The sequence below is a fragment of the Meles meles genome, chromosome 13 (assembly GCF_922984935.1).
Source record: "Meles meles chromosome 13, mMelMel3.1 paternal haplotype, whole genome shotgun sequence".
Classification (NCBI taxonomy): domain Eukaryota; kingdom Metazoa; phylum Chordata; class Mammalia; order Carnivora; family Mustelidae; genus Meles; species Meles meles.
Window position 1 is genome coordinate 33,977,411 of NC_060078.1, and position 18,883 is coordinate 33,996,293.

Below are 18,883 nucleotides of genomic sequence, written 5' to 3' on the forward strand. Positions count from 1 at the left end.
ATGTGGTTCTTCAAGGACACCAACATCTGCAAAATCTGTAGTATATACAGAGAAATGTAGGTAACTTTATAAAGTACCTCAATGGAAAATCTTACCCACTTAAAATAACGGAAAGGCTATGCCTCCCACACTCCATAATAACAAGAACACATAATTTCTTGACTCTGAATTGTAGAACTTTTGCACATACTCAGGATCAACAGTATGTGCTTTCGTTCCCAATCCAATCTGGGAGTTGGAGGGACATCTTTTTGCAGAAATAGCAACAGATTGTTTCAAAGCAAGTAATAGCTCTAAGAGTAGGCAGCAGAAATGTTTCATTTGAGCTTTCCATATCTTCCATTCTAATGCAGAGATACATGATTCCATTACAGGAAATGCGAAGTTTTAGTTTAGTAAAACTGTAACACATGTGGATTCTGTATTTCCTTTACCAAACTCAAGACAAAAGATAAATATCTGAAAGAAACAGTATGCATTCTAAATATCACAGGAATCAGTGTTCAGAAATTTTCTTTAATGATTAAATAATACCTCTAAAAGGAATGCTCTGTGCACTTACATATGCAATGTTTATGCAAATTTTTGCCTTTAAAAATAACTCCACGTATACATTAAATACTGCAGAATACCAAGGATCATCACTTAAGAAGAGAGTCTTACTCCTTTACCCAATCTCACCCTTAAATATGCAAAAACAATTCTTTCCTTCCTGCCACTGGGATATCTCCATTCCTGCTCTCTCCCTTTCCCACAGAAAAGCTAAACTCTTATTCTGCCTCCACAGCAATCCCTACACCACCAAGTTTTCTTTCTAAGTCAGATTTCTCCCTGTGCCCAGCTCACTGGATGGTTCTACTGCTAAACAGGAAAAAAGGAAGGAGAGGACGAAAGGCATGCTATCATGGTGAAAGGAAAGGACAAAAGATGTACAGAGTTAAGGGAAAGAGTATGGGAATGTGACTAAGGAAGGGAAATAAACCCAGTTCCAGCAGCTCTTTTCCCTATCCCATCCTAGTATCTACCCTAATCTCCTCCCATTTCCTCCATCTCTCAATGGTCTCCCCCAAGCCATTCTCATTCCTCCATACAAACTCCCAGATTCATATTTTCAAAATTTTCTTGGAGTATCTACTCCTAATATTTGGTATGGAAGGGTGAAGAAATGAGGAGTAATTACATCTGCTATGTTGGCAGTGAAGGGAGATCTATTTCTAGTATTCAAAGCTGGAACTCAGTGTATTTTCACACAGAAACACTGTCATAAATGACAGCTTACCAAATTTTAAAATTATTTCCTTTCTATTCCTTCAACCCATGGATGAAAAGATCCTGGGAAGTTAAGTTAAATTCTCCAAGATTATACAGTTACAAAATCTCTTTAATGATCAAACTTAATTCATCTTTGGACTGCAAGAATGATATAACAAGTGGATAAATAAGCATAATTTATCACTGAGAGAAAAATGTTAATTAGATACATAACATCTCATTTGGAATGTAGTAAAATTTTATACATATTCCTGGTTGAATCCCAAAAGTGATTCAGCCCCTGTCCTTGTATAAATCATAAGTATCTAAACCAAATATAACAGACGTAACAAGGAAATTTTTTTTTATAGGAAGAGGACTAAAGCATTAACTGTCATTACTACTTAAAATACAATTTTAAAAAATCACTATTAATGATATTGACACAAATTTTTAAAAATTAAAAATAAAAGTAAAATGTAGAAAAATAAATAACAGTAGCAGCCTTATGCAAATGACATTTTTAAAAGTTAAGTTAAAGTAAATAAAAATTACTGTAGGAAATAATTCTGCTGATCCAAGCTGTCATAAGATAAACCCACAAATAGATAATATATACCTTACACACAGAATATATGTTAAGAGACACCAGTTGTAATAATATAAGGATATAAAATCCTATAGTATTAATTTAACTTGACAATAACAGATTTTTTCAGAGAAAAACTATGTGATTTTTAAATGGAATAACTATACATTAAATATATTAAATGTAGTAATTATAGTAGATGAACTAATTATATAGAGCAAGAGATCTTGATCTCAGTTTAAAGAAGCAAATATTAAAACCAAACTTCCTAGTGCTCGCTTCGGTAGCACATATACTAAAAACTGGAACAATAAAACAAAACTTCCTAGATGCAGATATGGATTTAATGAGATACCAATTAAAACTACTACTTGATATTTCACAGAATTTGACATATAAAAGAAAACTTTATCTGAAGAAATAAGTGAACTATGAACCAAAAATTATTTCAGTCATATCAACACCTGTAAGATTATGAAGTAGGTACTATTATCTTCATTTTGAAGATAAAAAAATAAGACTCAGAAGCTAAAAAATTTGCCTGAGGTCATATAACAACTATGAGAAACTAGAGTCTGAACCCAGACCTAGTCTAACAAGAGAAAAGGGAAAAAGGTGGCAGAATAGGGAAAAAGTATTTTACTGTAACTACTTAAAAATTTTATGTAAAAGACAAATACAATGAAATATGGTAGAGCTAAAACTTCCACACAAACAAAAGGAGAACTAAAATAAAAAAAATATTATTCATTAAGGCCTATTATCTAAACCAAAAACGAATGGATATAATTTATTTCAGATAACAAAACTATAAGCCAGAGTAAAAGCACATCTTTGCTTGCCACCAACAGATGGCAGTAGCAGACACTTGTACAGTCACTTTGTACTTTTAACAAATGGGCTTAGCAGAAGTGTTTAAGAATTAAACCTGTTTGTAAGCAGAGAAATTTCTAAATAGCTTTTACTCAGATTGTACTTAATTAGGTAGTCAAATAAGATATACAGTTTATACACTTGAAAAAGTAGACAGTAATTTTTTTTTAATTAAAATTCATCAGAAAATCAAAAAAATGTAAGTTAAAGCAAGTGTAGTTCACTACTATGTAGCTACCAAGCAAAATAAGTAAAAATGACCAAAACCCAATGAGGGGACTGTGGAGAAAGAGGTCAATAGATTCATTGCTAAAAGTACTTCATATTGGTCCAATTCTTCTGCAAAGTAATCTGGTAGTTCGTAGCTAAAATAAGGAAGCTAAAACACATATTTAAGTCCGTAATTCTCTTCAAGAAATTTATCCCAAGAAAAAAGCTATTGTACAAACATATGCATTGCATGCTATTCATAATAAGGACAACTGAAAGCAACACAAATGCCAAAAACATGAGATTAACTATGAAAATTATGGTATATTAATATACTTAGAAATATGTAGCTATTAAGTTGTACCAAAATGTAGACCATGTTTAATATATGGAAACAATTACATACTGATTACAACTATGAAAAGAATGCTGCAACAAAGATGTGAGCAGCATACAGAAGGAAACAGTTCTCAGCTTTAAGATGTTTACGTTTTTGTTTCTCAATGACTTAAAGTTTAAAAAATATTTTAAAAGTTTTAAAGTTTTAAATAAAAATTTCAAGACATAAAAATAAAAGGAATTTTGTTTTATGGTATTAAATTATACTATAAATGTATATCAGTGCACTGGTTGGCTTATAGAAGAGCAAACAGCCATATCTAATCTTGTTTCTATGGAAAAGATGCTTCTGAAAATCAAATTAAACCAGTAAGTGGTCTTGTAGAACACAACCACTCACAGGTTGGGAACAGCCTACTTTAGTTTTTGGGAAAAAACAGTGACAACAACACTGGGGGTTCTGGTATGTTTCTGATGCACTAAGAAGACTGTACCAATGAAACAAAAAGCATTTTTATTCTCTCTCTAAGCAGTGTCCATATTCATGAAGAACCACATTCTTTAGTACTTTCAATTTTCCTTTCCTTCTGTTCTTCCAAACTTCCCTTTTCCCAAAATTCATCTTCCCCATACCAACAGAAAAAAGGTAAAATCGCTAAGAAAAAATCTTAAAGAGTACCTAAAAAAGTGTCTTGACTCTTATCAATTGGCATAACCATTTGAGAACAATGACTACATTTCACAAAAGAGTGTGTATTGAAGCTGGGCAGTTAAAAGATACCATTTCACAATAAAAAAAATAGTAAAATGAAAAATCATACCATCAAACTGGTCTTCACCTTCAGTCATCAGTTCATCATCAGAGCAAATACTCAGAACATTTACCAACATTTCTGTCACTATTCAAAAATGAAAAAAGAAAAAACAACAGTTACAAGTTAGTGGACCAAATTCAACTATCTATAAGTACACATATCAATTATTCATACAATGGTCAATGATCTTTAACCCAAGAAGACATACATTCTGAAAGCAAGAATGAAGAAACTAAAAAAATTACCAAGGTTTGGGGCATGTGGGTGGCTGAAGTCAGTTAAGCATCCAACTCTGTTTTGGCTCACATCATGATCTCAGGGTCTCTCTCTCTCTTAGCTCTCTTTTTTTTTTTTTAAGATTTTATTTATTTATTTGACAGAGAACAAGAAATCACAAGTAGGCAGAGGCAGGCAGAGAGAGAGGGGGAAGCAGGCTTCCTGAGCAGAGGCCTGATGCGGGGCTCGATCCCAGGACCCTGGGATCATGACCTGAGCTGAAGGCAGAGGCTTAATCCACTGAGCCACCCAGGCGCCCCTCAGCATCTCTCTTTTTCTTTCTTTTTTTTTTTAAAGATTTTATTTATTTATTTGACAGAGAAAGAGATAGATTACAAGCAGTCAGACAGGCAGGCAGAAGGGGAAGGGGAAGCAGGCTCCATGCTGAGCAGAGAGCCCAATAGGGGGCTTGATCCCAGAACCCTAAGATCATGACCTGAGCCGAAAGTAGAGGCTTAACCCACTGAGCCACCCAGGCGCTCCTCAGGGTCTTGAGACTGAGGCTCAAGTTGGGTTCCAAGCTCAGCACGGAGTCTACTTGGGATTCTTTCCCTCTTCCTCTCCCTCCTTCTCTGCCCTTCCCTCTGTGCTCACGTGCTCTCTCGCTCTCTCTTTCTCTCTCAAATAAATAAAATCTTTAAAAAAAAAAAAAAGGTCTTAAAAACAAAAGAAATTCAATGGATTACAAGTCTTAGAAAGATTCTACACAAAAAATGAAGCCCCCTAGACATGAATAACATCAAAATGTATACATTTAAATTCTTCATCTATGGATACAGCATTTCCTTAGAGTAAGAAAAAAGTTACAGCACAGTTTCACTGTTTCAAAAAAGCCCTAGAATTATTAATTTTTTTTTTTTTTTTTAAGAGCCAGAGCATGGATGGGGAGGGTCAAGGGAGAAGGAGAGAGAAGAATCCTAAGCAGGCTCCACTTCTGGTGTAAAGCCAGATATGGGGCTCAGATCTCACAATCCTGGGATCATGACCTGTCAGATGATCCATCAACTGAGCCACCCAGGAGTACTCAGAATTCAATTTTTTAAAAACTGACTCTAGCAGGTCCCCTAAAATTTAATTCTTAAGATTACAAATGACTAATAACCTGAACCCGTGGTTCTTTCTTAGGCTTACTCCTTTACCATTCTATGTATTTTTCCTTTCTGTTTTCCCTTAGTTTGCAGAGTTCTACTCTTTTGGTTTTCCTACATATCAGACTATTTCCCCCCTAAATTTACATATTCTCTCAAGACTCTCTCTCCACAATCTTTTTTTTTTTTTAAAGATTTTATTTATTTATTCGTCAGAGAGAGATCACAAGTAGGCAGAGAGGCAGGCAGAGAGAGAGAGAGGGAAGCAGGCTCCCTGTTGAGCAGAGAGCCCGATGCGGGACTCGATCCCAGGACCCTGAGATCATGACCTGAGCCGAAGGCAGCGGCTTAACCCACTGAGCCACCCAGGCGCCCTCTCCACAATCTTTTGGTGATTTTATATGCTCATTCTCCTGGCCATTCCATCTGTAACTATACAGTTTCAAGTATCACCTTTGTGAAGATGATTCCGAAGTCTATATCACTAGTGTTGACCTTGCCTTCAGTCACCGGATTTCCCTGATAGTTTTATTGCTAACCATCTTCAGCCATTTTATATTGCTTGTTTCTCCTACTAAAATGAAAGCTTCATAAATGCAGGATGATGTTTTGTTTATTATTGTACCTCAGAGTCTAATACAGCGATTGACAGACAAGAGGCATTCAATAAATATTTGACACATGAGTATTTTTAAAAAGGTATAGGGGCGCCTGGGTGGCTCAGTGGGTTGGTCACTGCCTTCGGCTCGGGTCGTGATCTCGGTGTCCTGGGATCGAGTCCCGCATCGGGCTCTCTGCTCAGCGGGGAGTCTGCTTCCCTCTCTCTCTCTCTGCCTGCCTGCCTCTCTATCTACTTGTGATCTCTGTCAAATAAATAAATAAAATCTTAAAAAAAAAGGTATAAACAAGTTTCAATTAATAAATAAAATGCTTATTAAATATTAGCCCCTGGATGTCCTAATGATACCTAGAAATGAACACATCCAAAACAAAATTCAATACTGCTCCTATTATTCCTCCTATAAATATATTAATAGCACACCACATGCCAGGCACTGTGCTAAAGCTCTGGAAATCAGATACAGAAGGTCCCGTCTCTACCTTGCAGAGGTTTACTAACTACTAAAGGAGTTATTTATATGCAGATATATATATGCACACACATACCACAGTAAAGTGATAAACCCTATACTATAAAAATGCAGTTATACAAAAAGACCTATAGGGAAAAGGAAGGCTTCTGGTAGAGGAATCATGCAATAGGAGTTTGTCAGGTGGAGAGGGCAGATAAGGCTTTCTAATCATAAGTTAGAAAAAGTATGAAGTAGTCATTATAGATCAATGGAACAGAACTAAGAGTCCAGAAATACCTCACGTTTTAATTCAACTGATATTTGACAAGGGTTCCAAAACAATTCAGTGAGGGAAAAACAGTCTTTTCAACAACTGGTGCTGGGACAACTGAATATTCACATGCAAAAGAATGAAGCTGAACCCCTCACTATACACCATATACAAAAATTAACTAAAAATGAATCAAAGACCAGAGCACCTGGGTGGTTTAGTCGATTAAGTGTCCAACTCTTGATTTCAGATTACCTCAGGTTAAGTTCTCTGGGTTGTGAGGCTGAACCTCACATCTGGTTCTGTACTGGATATGGAACCTGCTTGAGATTCTCTCTCTCCCTCTCCATCTTCCCCTCACCCTCACCCTCCCCGCTCTCTCTCTCCCTCAAAAACAAAAACAAAAAGATCAAAGTCCTACATATAAAAGCTAAAACTATAAAAGTCTTAGAAGATATCATAGAGGAAAATCATTAGTTTGGATTGGGCAACAGTTTCTTAAACATGACCCCCCAAAACACATGCAACAACAACAAAAAATAAATTCATCAAATTCTGAATGTGGAATTCATAAAAATTTAAAACTCTTATGCTTCAAAAGACACCATCAAGAAAGTGAAAAGACAACTCAAGGAACAAGGAGAAATACTTACAAATGATCTATCTTATAAGGAACTTGCATCTAGAACACACAAGGAACTCTTACAACTCAGTGATTTAAAAAAAAAAAGGTGAGATAAAAAGAAAACCATTTTAAAAATAAACACAAGATTTAAATGAATGCTTCTTCAAAGAAGATAAACAAATGGCCCATATACTTCAAGGCTATGATAATCAAACAGAATGATGGCACAAAAAAGACATACAGACCAATGGAACAGCATAGAAAGCCTACGAATAAACCCATGCTTATCAATTAATCTATAGAAAAGGAGACAAGAATACATAATAGAGAAGATTGTCTCTTGCATAAACGATGATGGGAAAACTGGAAATCTACATGCAAAAAAAAAAAAGAAAGAAACTGGACCTCTTTTTTATACCATACACAAAAAATAAGCTCAAAATGGATTAAAGACCTAAAAGACCTGAAACCATAAAACTCAAAGAAAACAGACAGCAAACTCTTAGAGATTGGCCTTTAGCAATATTTTCTCTCCTCAAGCAACAGAAACAAAAGCAAAACTAAACAATTAGGACTGTAGCAAACTAAAGAGCTTTTGCGCAGTGAAGGAAACCATCAAGAAAATGAAAAGGCAACCGGACCACCTGTGTGGCTCAGTCATTTGGGCATCTGCCTTCAGCTCAGACCTGGGATCAAGTCCACATGGGGTTGGGGGGGGGGAGAACCTGCCCAGCAGGGAGGCTGCTTCTCCCTCTCCAGCTCCCCCTGCTTGTGCGCTCTCTCTCTCTCTCTGACAAACAAACAAATAAAATCTTTAAGAAAAAATGAAAAGGCAACCTACTGAATGAAGAAGATATTTGCAAATGATATATCCAATGAAAGGTTAATATCTAAAATATATAAAGAACTCATACAAGTCAACACCAAAACCCCAAACAATCCTATTAAAAAATGGTCAGAGAACTGGAATAAATATTTTTCCAAAAAAGACATACAGATGGCCAACAGACACTTGAAAAGATGTTCAACATCACTAACCATCAGGGAAATACAAATCAAAACCACAATGAAATATTACTTCACACTAGTCAGAAAGGCTTGTATCAAAAGATAAGCACCAAGTATTGGCAAAAATTTAGAGAAAAGGAAATTCTCATGCACTACTGGAAGGAATGCAAACTGGTACAGTCACTATGGAAAACAATATGGAGATTCCTCAAAAAATTAAAAATAGAAATATTATATGATCCAGTAATTCTACTTCTGAGGACTTACCTGAAGAAAACAAAAACACAAATTCAAAAAAATATATGTACTCTTATGTTTATTGCAGCATTAAAATAGCCAATATATGGAAACAATCTAAGTGTCCACTGGTAGATGAATGTTTAAAGAAGATGTGGTATATATACACAATGAAATATTACTCAGCCATAAAAAAAGAATGAAATTGGGGCGCCTGGGTGGCTCAGTGGGTTAAAGTCTCTGCCTTCGGCTCAGGTCATGATCCCAGGGTCTTGGGATCCAGCCCTGCATGGGGCTCTCTGCTCAGCAGGGAGCCTGCTTCCATCTCTCTCTGTCTCTGCCTGCCTCTCTGCTGGCTTGTGATCTCTGTCTGTCAAATAAATAAATAAATAAAATCTTTAAAAAAAAGAATGAAATCTTGCCAACATGGAAATCTTATCCAACATGGATAAATGTATGGGATGTTTTGCTAACTGAAATAAGTCAGACAGAAAAGACAACTATCATGTTATTTCACTTGTGCATAGAATCTAAAAAACAGAAATAGACTCATAAATACAAAGAAACTCATCACTGGCAGAGAGGGGATGGGAATAGGCAAGATAGGTGAAAGGGATTAAGAAGTACAGACTGCCAGTTATAAAAGAAGTAAGTCACAGGGATGAAAAGTACAGCATAGGGAATATAGTCAATAATATTGTAATAGTGCTTGCTTCGGCAGCCCATATAATAATAATATTGTAATAGCTTTGTATGGTGACAGGTAGTTAACTCTATTTATGGTAAGCATTTCATAATGTATATAATTGTCAAATCACTATGCTGTACACCTGAAACTAGTATAATAGTGTATGCCAACTATACTTCAATTAAAAATTCTTTTTCTAAAAAAATTTGTTTTCTAATAAACACATTATTTAAATAAACATTTCTTCAAAGAAGATAAGCAAATGGCCAATAAGCACATACAAATATACTCAACACCATTATTCATTAGGGAAATGCAAATCAAAACCATGAGATACAACTTCACATCCAATATGATGGTAATAATAAAAAATACACAATTACAAATGTTGGCAAGAATTTGAAAAAAATGGCACTGTTGTGCAATGCCAGCGGGACTATACAGCTGCTCTGAAAAACAGACCCGACAGGTAAAACAGGTGAAGGGGATTAAGACCACACTTATCTTGATGAGCACTGAATACTAAATGGAACTGTTGAATTGTACAACTGAAACTAATGTAGCACTGATTATTAACTACACCGCAATTAAACTTTTCTTTACCCTCCTTAGCCAAAATAAATTTTCTATTTTAAAAGTGGTATATCCAGGAACACCTGGGTGGCTCAGTTGGTTAAGCTACTGTCTTCAGCTCAGGTTATGATCCTAGGGTCCTCGGATCAAGTCCCACATCTGACTCCTTGCTCAGCGGGGAGCCTGCTTCTCTCTCTGCCTCTGCCTGCCACTCTGCCTGTGTGTGTGCTCTCTCTCTCTAAGACAAATAAATAAATAAAATCTTAAAAAAAAAAAAAGAGAGAAACTAAATTTAAAAAAAAAGCGGTATATACAGATAATAGAATATTATTTGGTCACAAAGAGGAACAAATTGCTAATTCATGCTAAAACATGGATAAACTTTGACTACATTATAGAAAGATGCTAGTCACGAAAGATCACAAATTATATTACATGAAATGTCCAGATTAGGCAAATCTATGGAAGTAGAAAATAGAGTAACAGTTGCCTAGGGCCAGCAAGGAGAGGTAGGAGGAAATGGGGAGTGACTGCTAATGGACACAGTGCTTCTTGGGAAGGATGATAAAAATGTTTCCAAATTACTGTAATGATCATTGTACAACTCCACAAATATACTAAAAACCACTGAATTGTAGGACTTCAACAGGTTAACTATATGGGACATAAACTATATCTCAGTAAAACTGTTATGAAAAAATAAAGACAAATTAGGAAGACATGAAACTTAATTGAGCATAACATATTCAGGAATCAGTTATGCTGCCTTAGTGCTAGAAAACAGAGACTAAGACAAGAAGGAGAGAAATGAGACTGAAGAGAAAGTAGGGAAGATCCAAAGACCTCGTGTGACAGGTTAAGGTTTATCTTCAAAACTACCAGAAGTCATTTATGAATAATAAATAGTAGCTTTTAGGCATATAGCACTTTTCATCCTCCAAAGGAAAGGCAAGAAAGTAATAGCATAGTAGTAGACAAGGAAAAATAACAAATGGGGGAAATGTTATTTGTCTTTAAAATAAAGATCGGATGGATTTGAACAATTTATAGAAGAACTTAGTAGAGAGAGTTTGAAGACACAGAAGACACAGAAGAACAGATGAAGCAAGGTTCCTAAAAAAGTAGAAGCATAATGGAATCCAGACTCAAGTCAGAAGTTCTAGCCCCCATGGGGCGCCTGGATGGCCCAGTGGGTTAAGCCTCTGCCTTTGGCTTGGATCATGATCTCAGGGTGCTGGGATCGAACCCCATATCGGTCTCTGCTCAGCAGGGAGACTGCTTCCCTTCTATCTGTTGCCTCTCTGCCTACTTGTGACCTCTGTCTGCCAAATAAATAAATAAAATCTTAAAAAAAAAAAAGAAGAAGAAGAAGAAAAAGTAGTTCTAGCCCTAAATGGAAGGGTCATCTCTTCAACAAGACCGGAATTCAAGGTGAGTGCAGTTTATAAAGCAAAGGAACAGTAAATGGAGAAAGCTCCCACTAGTGGTATGTGTTTCCTCTGAGAGTGAGAGAAATGGCTACAAAAAGAGTGTTTAAGAGAAAAAGAAAAATTAAATTGAGAATATACCCTAAGGGTATATTTTGGGGGTACTGTCAAGAATTTGGGGGTACTGTCAAGAGCTCAACCAATGCTAGCAATCAAAGGGTGATACCACTGCATAAGGCTGTGTAAGTATCTCTAGCAGTGCTCTATACTCTGGCTGTGAGAATGGAGAAAATGGATGGTTGCATTTACTGGGGCTAAGATTTATAAGATAAGCGAAGTAGAAAAAAAAGAGAAAGGAATCTGAAGGTATGTTGAGAGGCGAGGAGGGATCTGACTAGTGAGAAAATGATATGATCAAAGGCCAAGCCAAGCAATCCCAGTGAAGATCAAGAGCAGCTACAACTGGAGTGAGGGGTTGCTAAAATAGCAGGTTTTCATCAGAGTGTTAATGGCAATATCATCACCAGACTCAAAATATCCAAGTCATCTTCAACCATTCCCTCCCCTGCAACATGCAATCCTGTTAAGTCTTACTGATTTTACCTCTTTAGTTCTCCCTTGCTCTCTATTTCTCATGCTACCAGGGCTTCATTATATATCCACTTGAGTCTTAATGGAGCTTCATAACAGGTCTCCCAATTTCAAGTCTTTCTTCCAGTCCATTTCACCAATTTTTCTGAATGACTATCATGGTTATATTCTGTTTCAGTTCCTTCCCACCATTTATCACAGCTCCAAACTCTTTGCGTGGTGATCAAGATCCTCATCATCTAGTCTTGAATTAACTTTTCATTCTCTTTCTACTATTGTCCTTCATACATCTTAACTGTAAATCAATCTAAACCCCTCAACACTTGTTAGTGGTCTTACGCTCTCTTGCTTTCTGACTCAGGCTTAGAAAGTTCTCTTACCTAGAATTCTCTCACCCATATCTATCAGCACGATTCCAATTCCACCATTCTTCAAGCCTTGGTTCAAATGCTACTTTGATCCCTTCTCCAACCCTCCTCTCAATTCCGATAAAACTATGTTTCTCTAGGAGCACTTACCTAGTATTATATTTTTATTATTTATGTATCTTAAGTCCTCTATTAACTTGTAAAGACCTATATCTTACTTGTGTTTTTGTATCCTTAGTAACTTGAATAAAACAGACTTTCCCCCAAAGAATCTACTAAATGAATAAATCTTACATGTATGACCTTCTATAGAAGATCACACTATATTGGATCCTCTAGAACAGAGTTCTTAAATTGGGGTCAGTAAACCTGAGGGAGATTACCAATTCACTTCAGATCTACAACCACACTGACAATGTTATGTTTATGTACAAATATACATATATTTGTATATGAATTTTTCTGGGACAAAAGTCCATAACTTTAATCAGATTCTCAAAAGGGTATGTGTTAAGAAATTAATAAAAGGTTTTTGTGTAGTTACTTTAATAATAAGAAAGAGTCCTTACCTTTTAGAGATTCATTCTAAAATATTTATAGCTACAAAAGAAATAGCTGAAATATGACCCAAAATAATTAAAGTGTAGGGTGGGGAGTAGTGGATGGAGATATAAATGACACAACATTGGCCATGATTTGATAAATGTTGAAGCTGAGTAACTGGTACACAGCAATTCACCATATTATTCACTCAGCCTTTGTGCATGTTGGAAATTTTCCAACATAGGTTTGTTTTTTTTTTTTATTTATTTGTCAGAGAGAAGGAGAGAGAGAGAGAGTACACAGGCAGGCAGAGGTGGAGAGAGAAGCAGGCTCCCTGCCGAGCAAGGAGACCATGCGGGACTCGATCCCAGGACCCTGGGATCATGACCCGAGCCGAAGGCAGCGGCTTAACCCACTGAGCCACCCAGGCGTCCCGGTTTGTTTTTTTTTTAAAAGAAAAAGAAAAAGAAATAAAAAGCCCAGGCGCGCCTGGGTGGCTCAGTCAGTTAAGTCGGTTAAGTTAAGCATCAAGTTCAGGTCAGGTCATGATCTCAGGGTTATGAGATCCAGTCCCACAACATGCTCCATGCTCAGCAGTCTGCTTGAGGATTCTCTCCCTCTCCCCATCCCTGAACTTGCACACATGCACCCTCACACACACTCTTTCTCTCAAATAAATAAATAAATCTTTTTAAAAAAGCAAAGTCTCTAAAAGGTTAAAAACTACAGATTTCATCTAACTTTAGGATTAAATCAGCCTCTAAGGAAGCCTCTGGCTTAGGTCAGTTGCTTCTCAGAGACTAGATCAGAGTCAAACTGGCTTTTTCAAAGTGGAACAAATGAGATGTCATTTGCTATTCACAACAAAAGAAAATTTTCATTAGAATCAACTAGTTATGCTATATAAACAACTAACAGATATTAAAATGGAAAAATATGCAAAGAGTGAAAAAAATCTTACTGTGCTCAACACTGCTTAGGATTCTATTTGTGTCCATATTCAAATCCGAGCTTCACATTTTTAGAAAGACATGAATAATTTGGAGAAGATCCACAGGAAAAAAACAAAACTGGTCAAAAGGTCTGAATACTTCCTCATCTTATAAGATGATTTAGAGTGGCAAAAAAAGAACAAAAGATTACATAGTAGCAGATTTCAAATATAGGAGCATATAGAAACCTGATTCACCATCTTCACTTACAAGATATCCAGAGAAACTAGATTAAATTTTCTTATTTCTCAAAAGGAGCCAGACTACATGATTATTAAGTTCACTATTAGTTCTAAAATTCTAAGATGTCCTGGTTTTTGATAGGTGCATTAGTTAAGAGAATCTATTATCTCTATTTCTTTCTTTTTTAAAAGATTTTATTTATTTATTTGACAGAGAGAGAGAAAGAGATCACAAGTAGGCAGAGAGGCAGGCAGAGAGAATGGGGGGGGAAGCAGGCTCCCTGCTGAGCAGAGTCCAATGCAGGGCTTGATCCCAGAACCCTGAGATCATAACCTGAGCCAAAGGTAGAGAGGCCTATCCACTGAGCCACCCAGGTGCCCCTATTATCTCTATTTCTTTCCTTATTTAAACAGCGATAGCACTAATATTTAGACTAGTTAATAACTGAAGTATTTCCTTATTGTGGAGACATTAGAGAATCAAATTAGAATTTATGAAATGTCCATTTTCCTCCTATGCTCCCCATTCTTACCACCCCCCACCCTACTTATATTACATTAAAATAGTTGAGTTGCAGTCTAGCCTGAAGGCAGGAGAATGAGCAAGATGAATTCTTAAATTCTCTTTAGCCCGATGATGCTATGATTGAACTATTTCTCATACACCAAAGATAGAAGGTTATAAGTGTAATGCATCCCTTGCACCTAAGCCCTTAACTGGCCCCCTTCTCAAATGCTAAAGTGGGTAATTCTATCTCCATATTAGCTTAATGTTGACCTACTGAGTAACTGATGAAGACCGAAGGCAATCTTCAAAAAATCTGTTTAATACAAGAATTTAAGTATTAACTCTGTATTTTAGAACCCAAAATTGCATTGCCAGAAGTAACATATCCCAAACAGAAAGGAACATTTGTAACATGGAAGAGGTGAGGAAAAAAAAAAGGGACCTAGAACAAAATGTTTTATTATCATGTCTGTATTCTCATAATCTTATTTTCCACAAGGCATTGCCTTGTGGAAAAATTAGCACTAAAATAGAAAAGAAGAATGTGATGAAATAAGGAAATCCTAAAAATTCTATACAACTAGAAAAAAATTTTTCTTTTTTTATTAAGATTTTATTTATTTAACAGAGAGAGAGAGATCACAAGTAGGCAGAGAGGCAGACAGAGAGAGAGAGGGAAGCAGGCTCCCCGCTGAGCAGAGAGCTAGATGCGGGGCTTGATCCCAAGACCCTGAGATCATAACCTTAGCCAAAGGCAGAGGCTTAACCCACTGAGCTACCCAGGTCCCCCCGCCGCCAACAAATTTCTTAAATAGCATTTCTCTTAAAAAGCCATTTAAATATATACTAACATATTATTAATAGAAATTATCAGAAAGCATTACCACTAAATTTGTATACATATTTTTTACATGGGAGAAGTAGTATTAGATTTGAACCTGAACTTCTTATCATTTTTCTCAGAGTATAGAACCGCTATGACTAACACTGCCCAAAACTAGGGTTATTAAATTCTTCTATCAATTACTCTGACATCCCCAAAAGTGGTGTTAAAATGTGCAAAAGTGTCATTCTAAAGCAAAGCCATCCTCCCATTCTTTCATAAAATATGTAAGCTAAAGAAAAACAGAAAGAAAACCCAACAGCTGAAGACAACATCAGGCTATTTATAAGTCTTCTTCCAGTCCCCCAGACACCCTCACATGGGGGCTATAAACAGCTAACCAAAATATCTTTGAGGCTCTCATATCCACACCCACTGACACAAGTAGAGCTGAACCCACACTGACACCAGACTTCAGTTTCCTTTATCAAGTATGTGCCTCTAATAGTAAACTGGAGTAAATGTGACAATAATAAAACATTAAAAAAAAAAAAAAGAATCATACCTTTTTCTCCAACAAATGGTAACGACCATGTGAAGACATCCATAAAATTGGGCAACCAGTAAGGATGTGGAGAACAGTTAAACTGTCGAATATTCATCACATTATTTTCATACTTTAATACAGCAGCTGTAAGATAAATTTGAATGTGAATGTAACAACTTGTCTTTAGCTCCAAAACTCTGTAATACATAAAAGCAAAAAAATACTGTTTTTAAAGGGATGAGGAATCAAGGTGTGAGTTGAATGAGGACTACTAGAGGGAGATAAGAACTAATTTTTAGTAATAGCACATTTTTGTTTTTAACACACTTTTATGTAGAGCACAGTCATATTTATATTTATTATTAATGAAATTTCCAGATTTTCTAAGGTGTTTATTTTACTTTACAATTCAATGATGAACATGCACTTTTACTATATCCAAAATTGTGAAAAATCAATTTTTAGAGGAAACACAGAATGGCAATGAGCAATTTTCTAGGTTAAAAGTTCCTACAAGTTGGAGGAATTTAAGAGGATCTTTTTAGTTACAGGCAACCTGAAAAGCATTGCTGATGGGAATGAAGCAAAAATCAAAAACAAACCCAGAAAAAAAGCAGTTTTTTATGACTGTATGAATGTATTTATTTCATTTAATATGGGAAATCAAGTGAAATTACTACAAAGAAATGTTTTATTTCATTTAGAAAAAAATTCCACTGGGGCTGCCCGGTTGGCTCAGTTGGTTAAGCAATTGCCTTTGGTTCAGGTCATGATCCCAGAGTCCCGGGATCAAGTCCCACATCCGGATCCCAGCTCCATGGGGAGTCTGCTTCTCCCTCTGACCTTCTCCCCTCTCATTCTTTCTCACACTCTCTCTCTCAAATAAATAAATAAAATATTTTTTAAAAAAAGAAAAAGAAAAAATTCCACTAAAATGCCAAAAAGAAAATATTATAACCAAATAACACAAAGGTAACATACTCATCTCAATTTCAAGTATCTTTCTAATGTTTCAATACATTAAAAGAAATAATATCTTAAATTAACTACACAGATTTCAGCCACTGGTTATATTATTTTAAGGAATACTGGGTTAGACAGGCTAGATTCCAATCTAAGCTGCAACACATACTAGCTTTGCAATGCTTGGTAAATTAACTAATCTGTTTCTCATTTATAAAACAGGACTAATATGTCCACCTTGACTACCTCAGATGTTTGTTATACGATCAGAGGATCTATTTCACATGAAGGTATATAAAAGTATAAAATGTTTTGTAGGTATTATAGTAATTATGCGGTTACTTTTTTTTCCATTTTAATGAAAAGCACAAAAATGCAGATATTAAATTCCAAGATTTGGGATTCTGGCTAATACAAAGGCACAAGTAATATGCTTGTTTCCCTTATGAAACAAAAGTATTTTAAATTTAGCATCAGAAATTAAGGAATGATACCAAGTTTTAAGTTTTAAAGCAAAACAGAGAATCTAGAAAATTGCCTTCCAGGTGAAATGAAACATTACAAACATACATACCATGTAAGCACTCAAATCATTAACACTATATACAGACTTAATCACTACTAAGAGACATTTGATTTTGACAAGACAGATTCAATGGTTTGAGTTTCTCTTCTGAATACTCAGAAAAGTGATCCCTTAACCCCTAAATCAAACTAACAGAGGACAACCAATTAGACAATAATCAACTGAGCACTGAACACTAGGTCCTGCAATACTGACAAGGGTAGGTTACAGATGAGGCATTAGAGCACAAAGTTAAATGTAGCCCTCTATTCTGTTCTTAAGAATAGGGTCAAAACTTAGATACATTTCTCCTCAAAAATGAAGCCATACATCATTAGGTAACTTCTCTACAAGTTCTAAAATTTATAATTTGAAATTCTGTAATTTAAAAGAATATTTTAGCACTGGCATAATCCTTAAAGGCTGCATTGACAGTAGTTTCTGAAGATAAGCAACTCAGTCAAGGTATAGGGTTTTTTGGGTAACTAATATAGTATTGAGTTTTTGTAACATATTCTGTATCAAAGTTATATAGCATGCTACTATTTGATCTCAGGCAAATGTTTTAATCTTTTAACCATCATCTCCAATAATTAAAAAAAAAAAACCTCTTCTGTTCCTCTTTTGAACTCCATGACCCATATTTAGCAATGACCTCATTATCTCTCTAATACTTTTAAAAGTCTTTAACCTTCTGTTCTTTCCTCCTGGCACATCTGCTACAGTGACCCTGGAAACTATGGCACCGTCAACTGAATTCCAGACATGTCAAGACAGAATAGGAGATGGCTTCTTAATTTTCTCTTCTGAAAATGTGCACTACATAAACATACACAAGCTCATCTTCAATTTCCTTGGCACACACTTAACTAGATTAAGATCCTTTGGCATTATCTGTCAATAAGCTATGTTCAAAGTTAAATGAAACCAAATTATTATAAACAGATCAAATCTGAACAGAAGGAAAGGGAATGGAAACTGGTGGAACAGCAGGTAAAGAAAAAAGATGTAAGAAAAAAGGGAGGAATATATCTGAGAGGTCAGAGTGAACTGATCAAAGACAGTTCAACTATTAATCTTCAGGGGGTAATGATAAGAGGTGAAAGTAGGGAATAAGAAAGGGAAAGAGAAACTAGATCAGTGAACATAAAACAAGAAACATGATAAACTAAATTAACTATACAGTGTAAATACATGAAATGGTCAAAGCAGCAACAGCTTTATGTAAATAAGAAAACATTCTCTTGATTATAAGGGGAAAGATTTAAGAAAGGGGAGTCTGAGAAAATCATGTTTGGTTTCTTGACTTAATTCAGAATATTTTTTTGTAAGATAGCTTCTGTGAGTGCCAAGTTGTGGAATGGTTACATATGATTTAGGTTTTCACATTTTGGATTTTTATTTCTTGTTTTCTCCCCTCCCTTATATCTTATACTTTTTTATAACAAGATTTGGATA

The 18,883-nt window shown here is 35.6% G+C and overlaps 1 protein-coding gene across 7 annotated transcripts in view; it reads right to left on the minus strand.

The window, feature by feature from the left end:
• PPP3CB (protein phosphatase 3 catalytic subunit beta) overlaps window positions 1-18,883 on the minus strand; it is a 54,992-nt gene that overhangs the window by 11,810 nt on the left and 24,299 nt on the right. For all 7 annotated transcript variants that reach the window (XM_046027346.1, XM_046027343.1, XM_046027345.1 and 4 more), the window contains exons 9-10: window positions 15,916-16,041; window positions 4,084-4,161 (exon numbers count right to left, since the gene is read on the minus strand). In XM_046027346.1, the coding sequence (XP_045883302.1) occupies window positions 4,084-4,161; window positions 15,916-16,041 (204 nt within the window). The remainder of the gene's footprint in view (window positions 1-4,083; window positions 4,162-15,915; window positions 16,042-18,883) is intronic.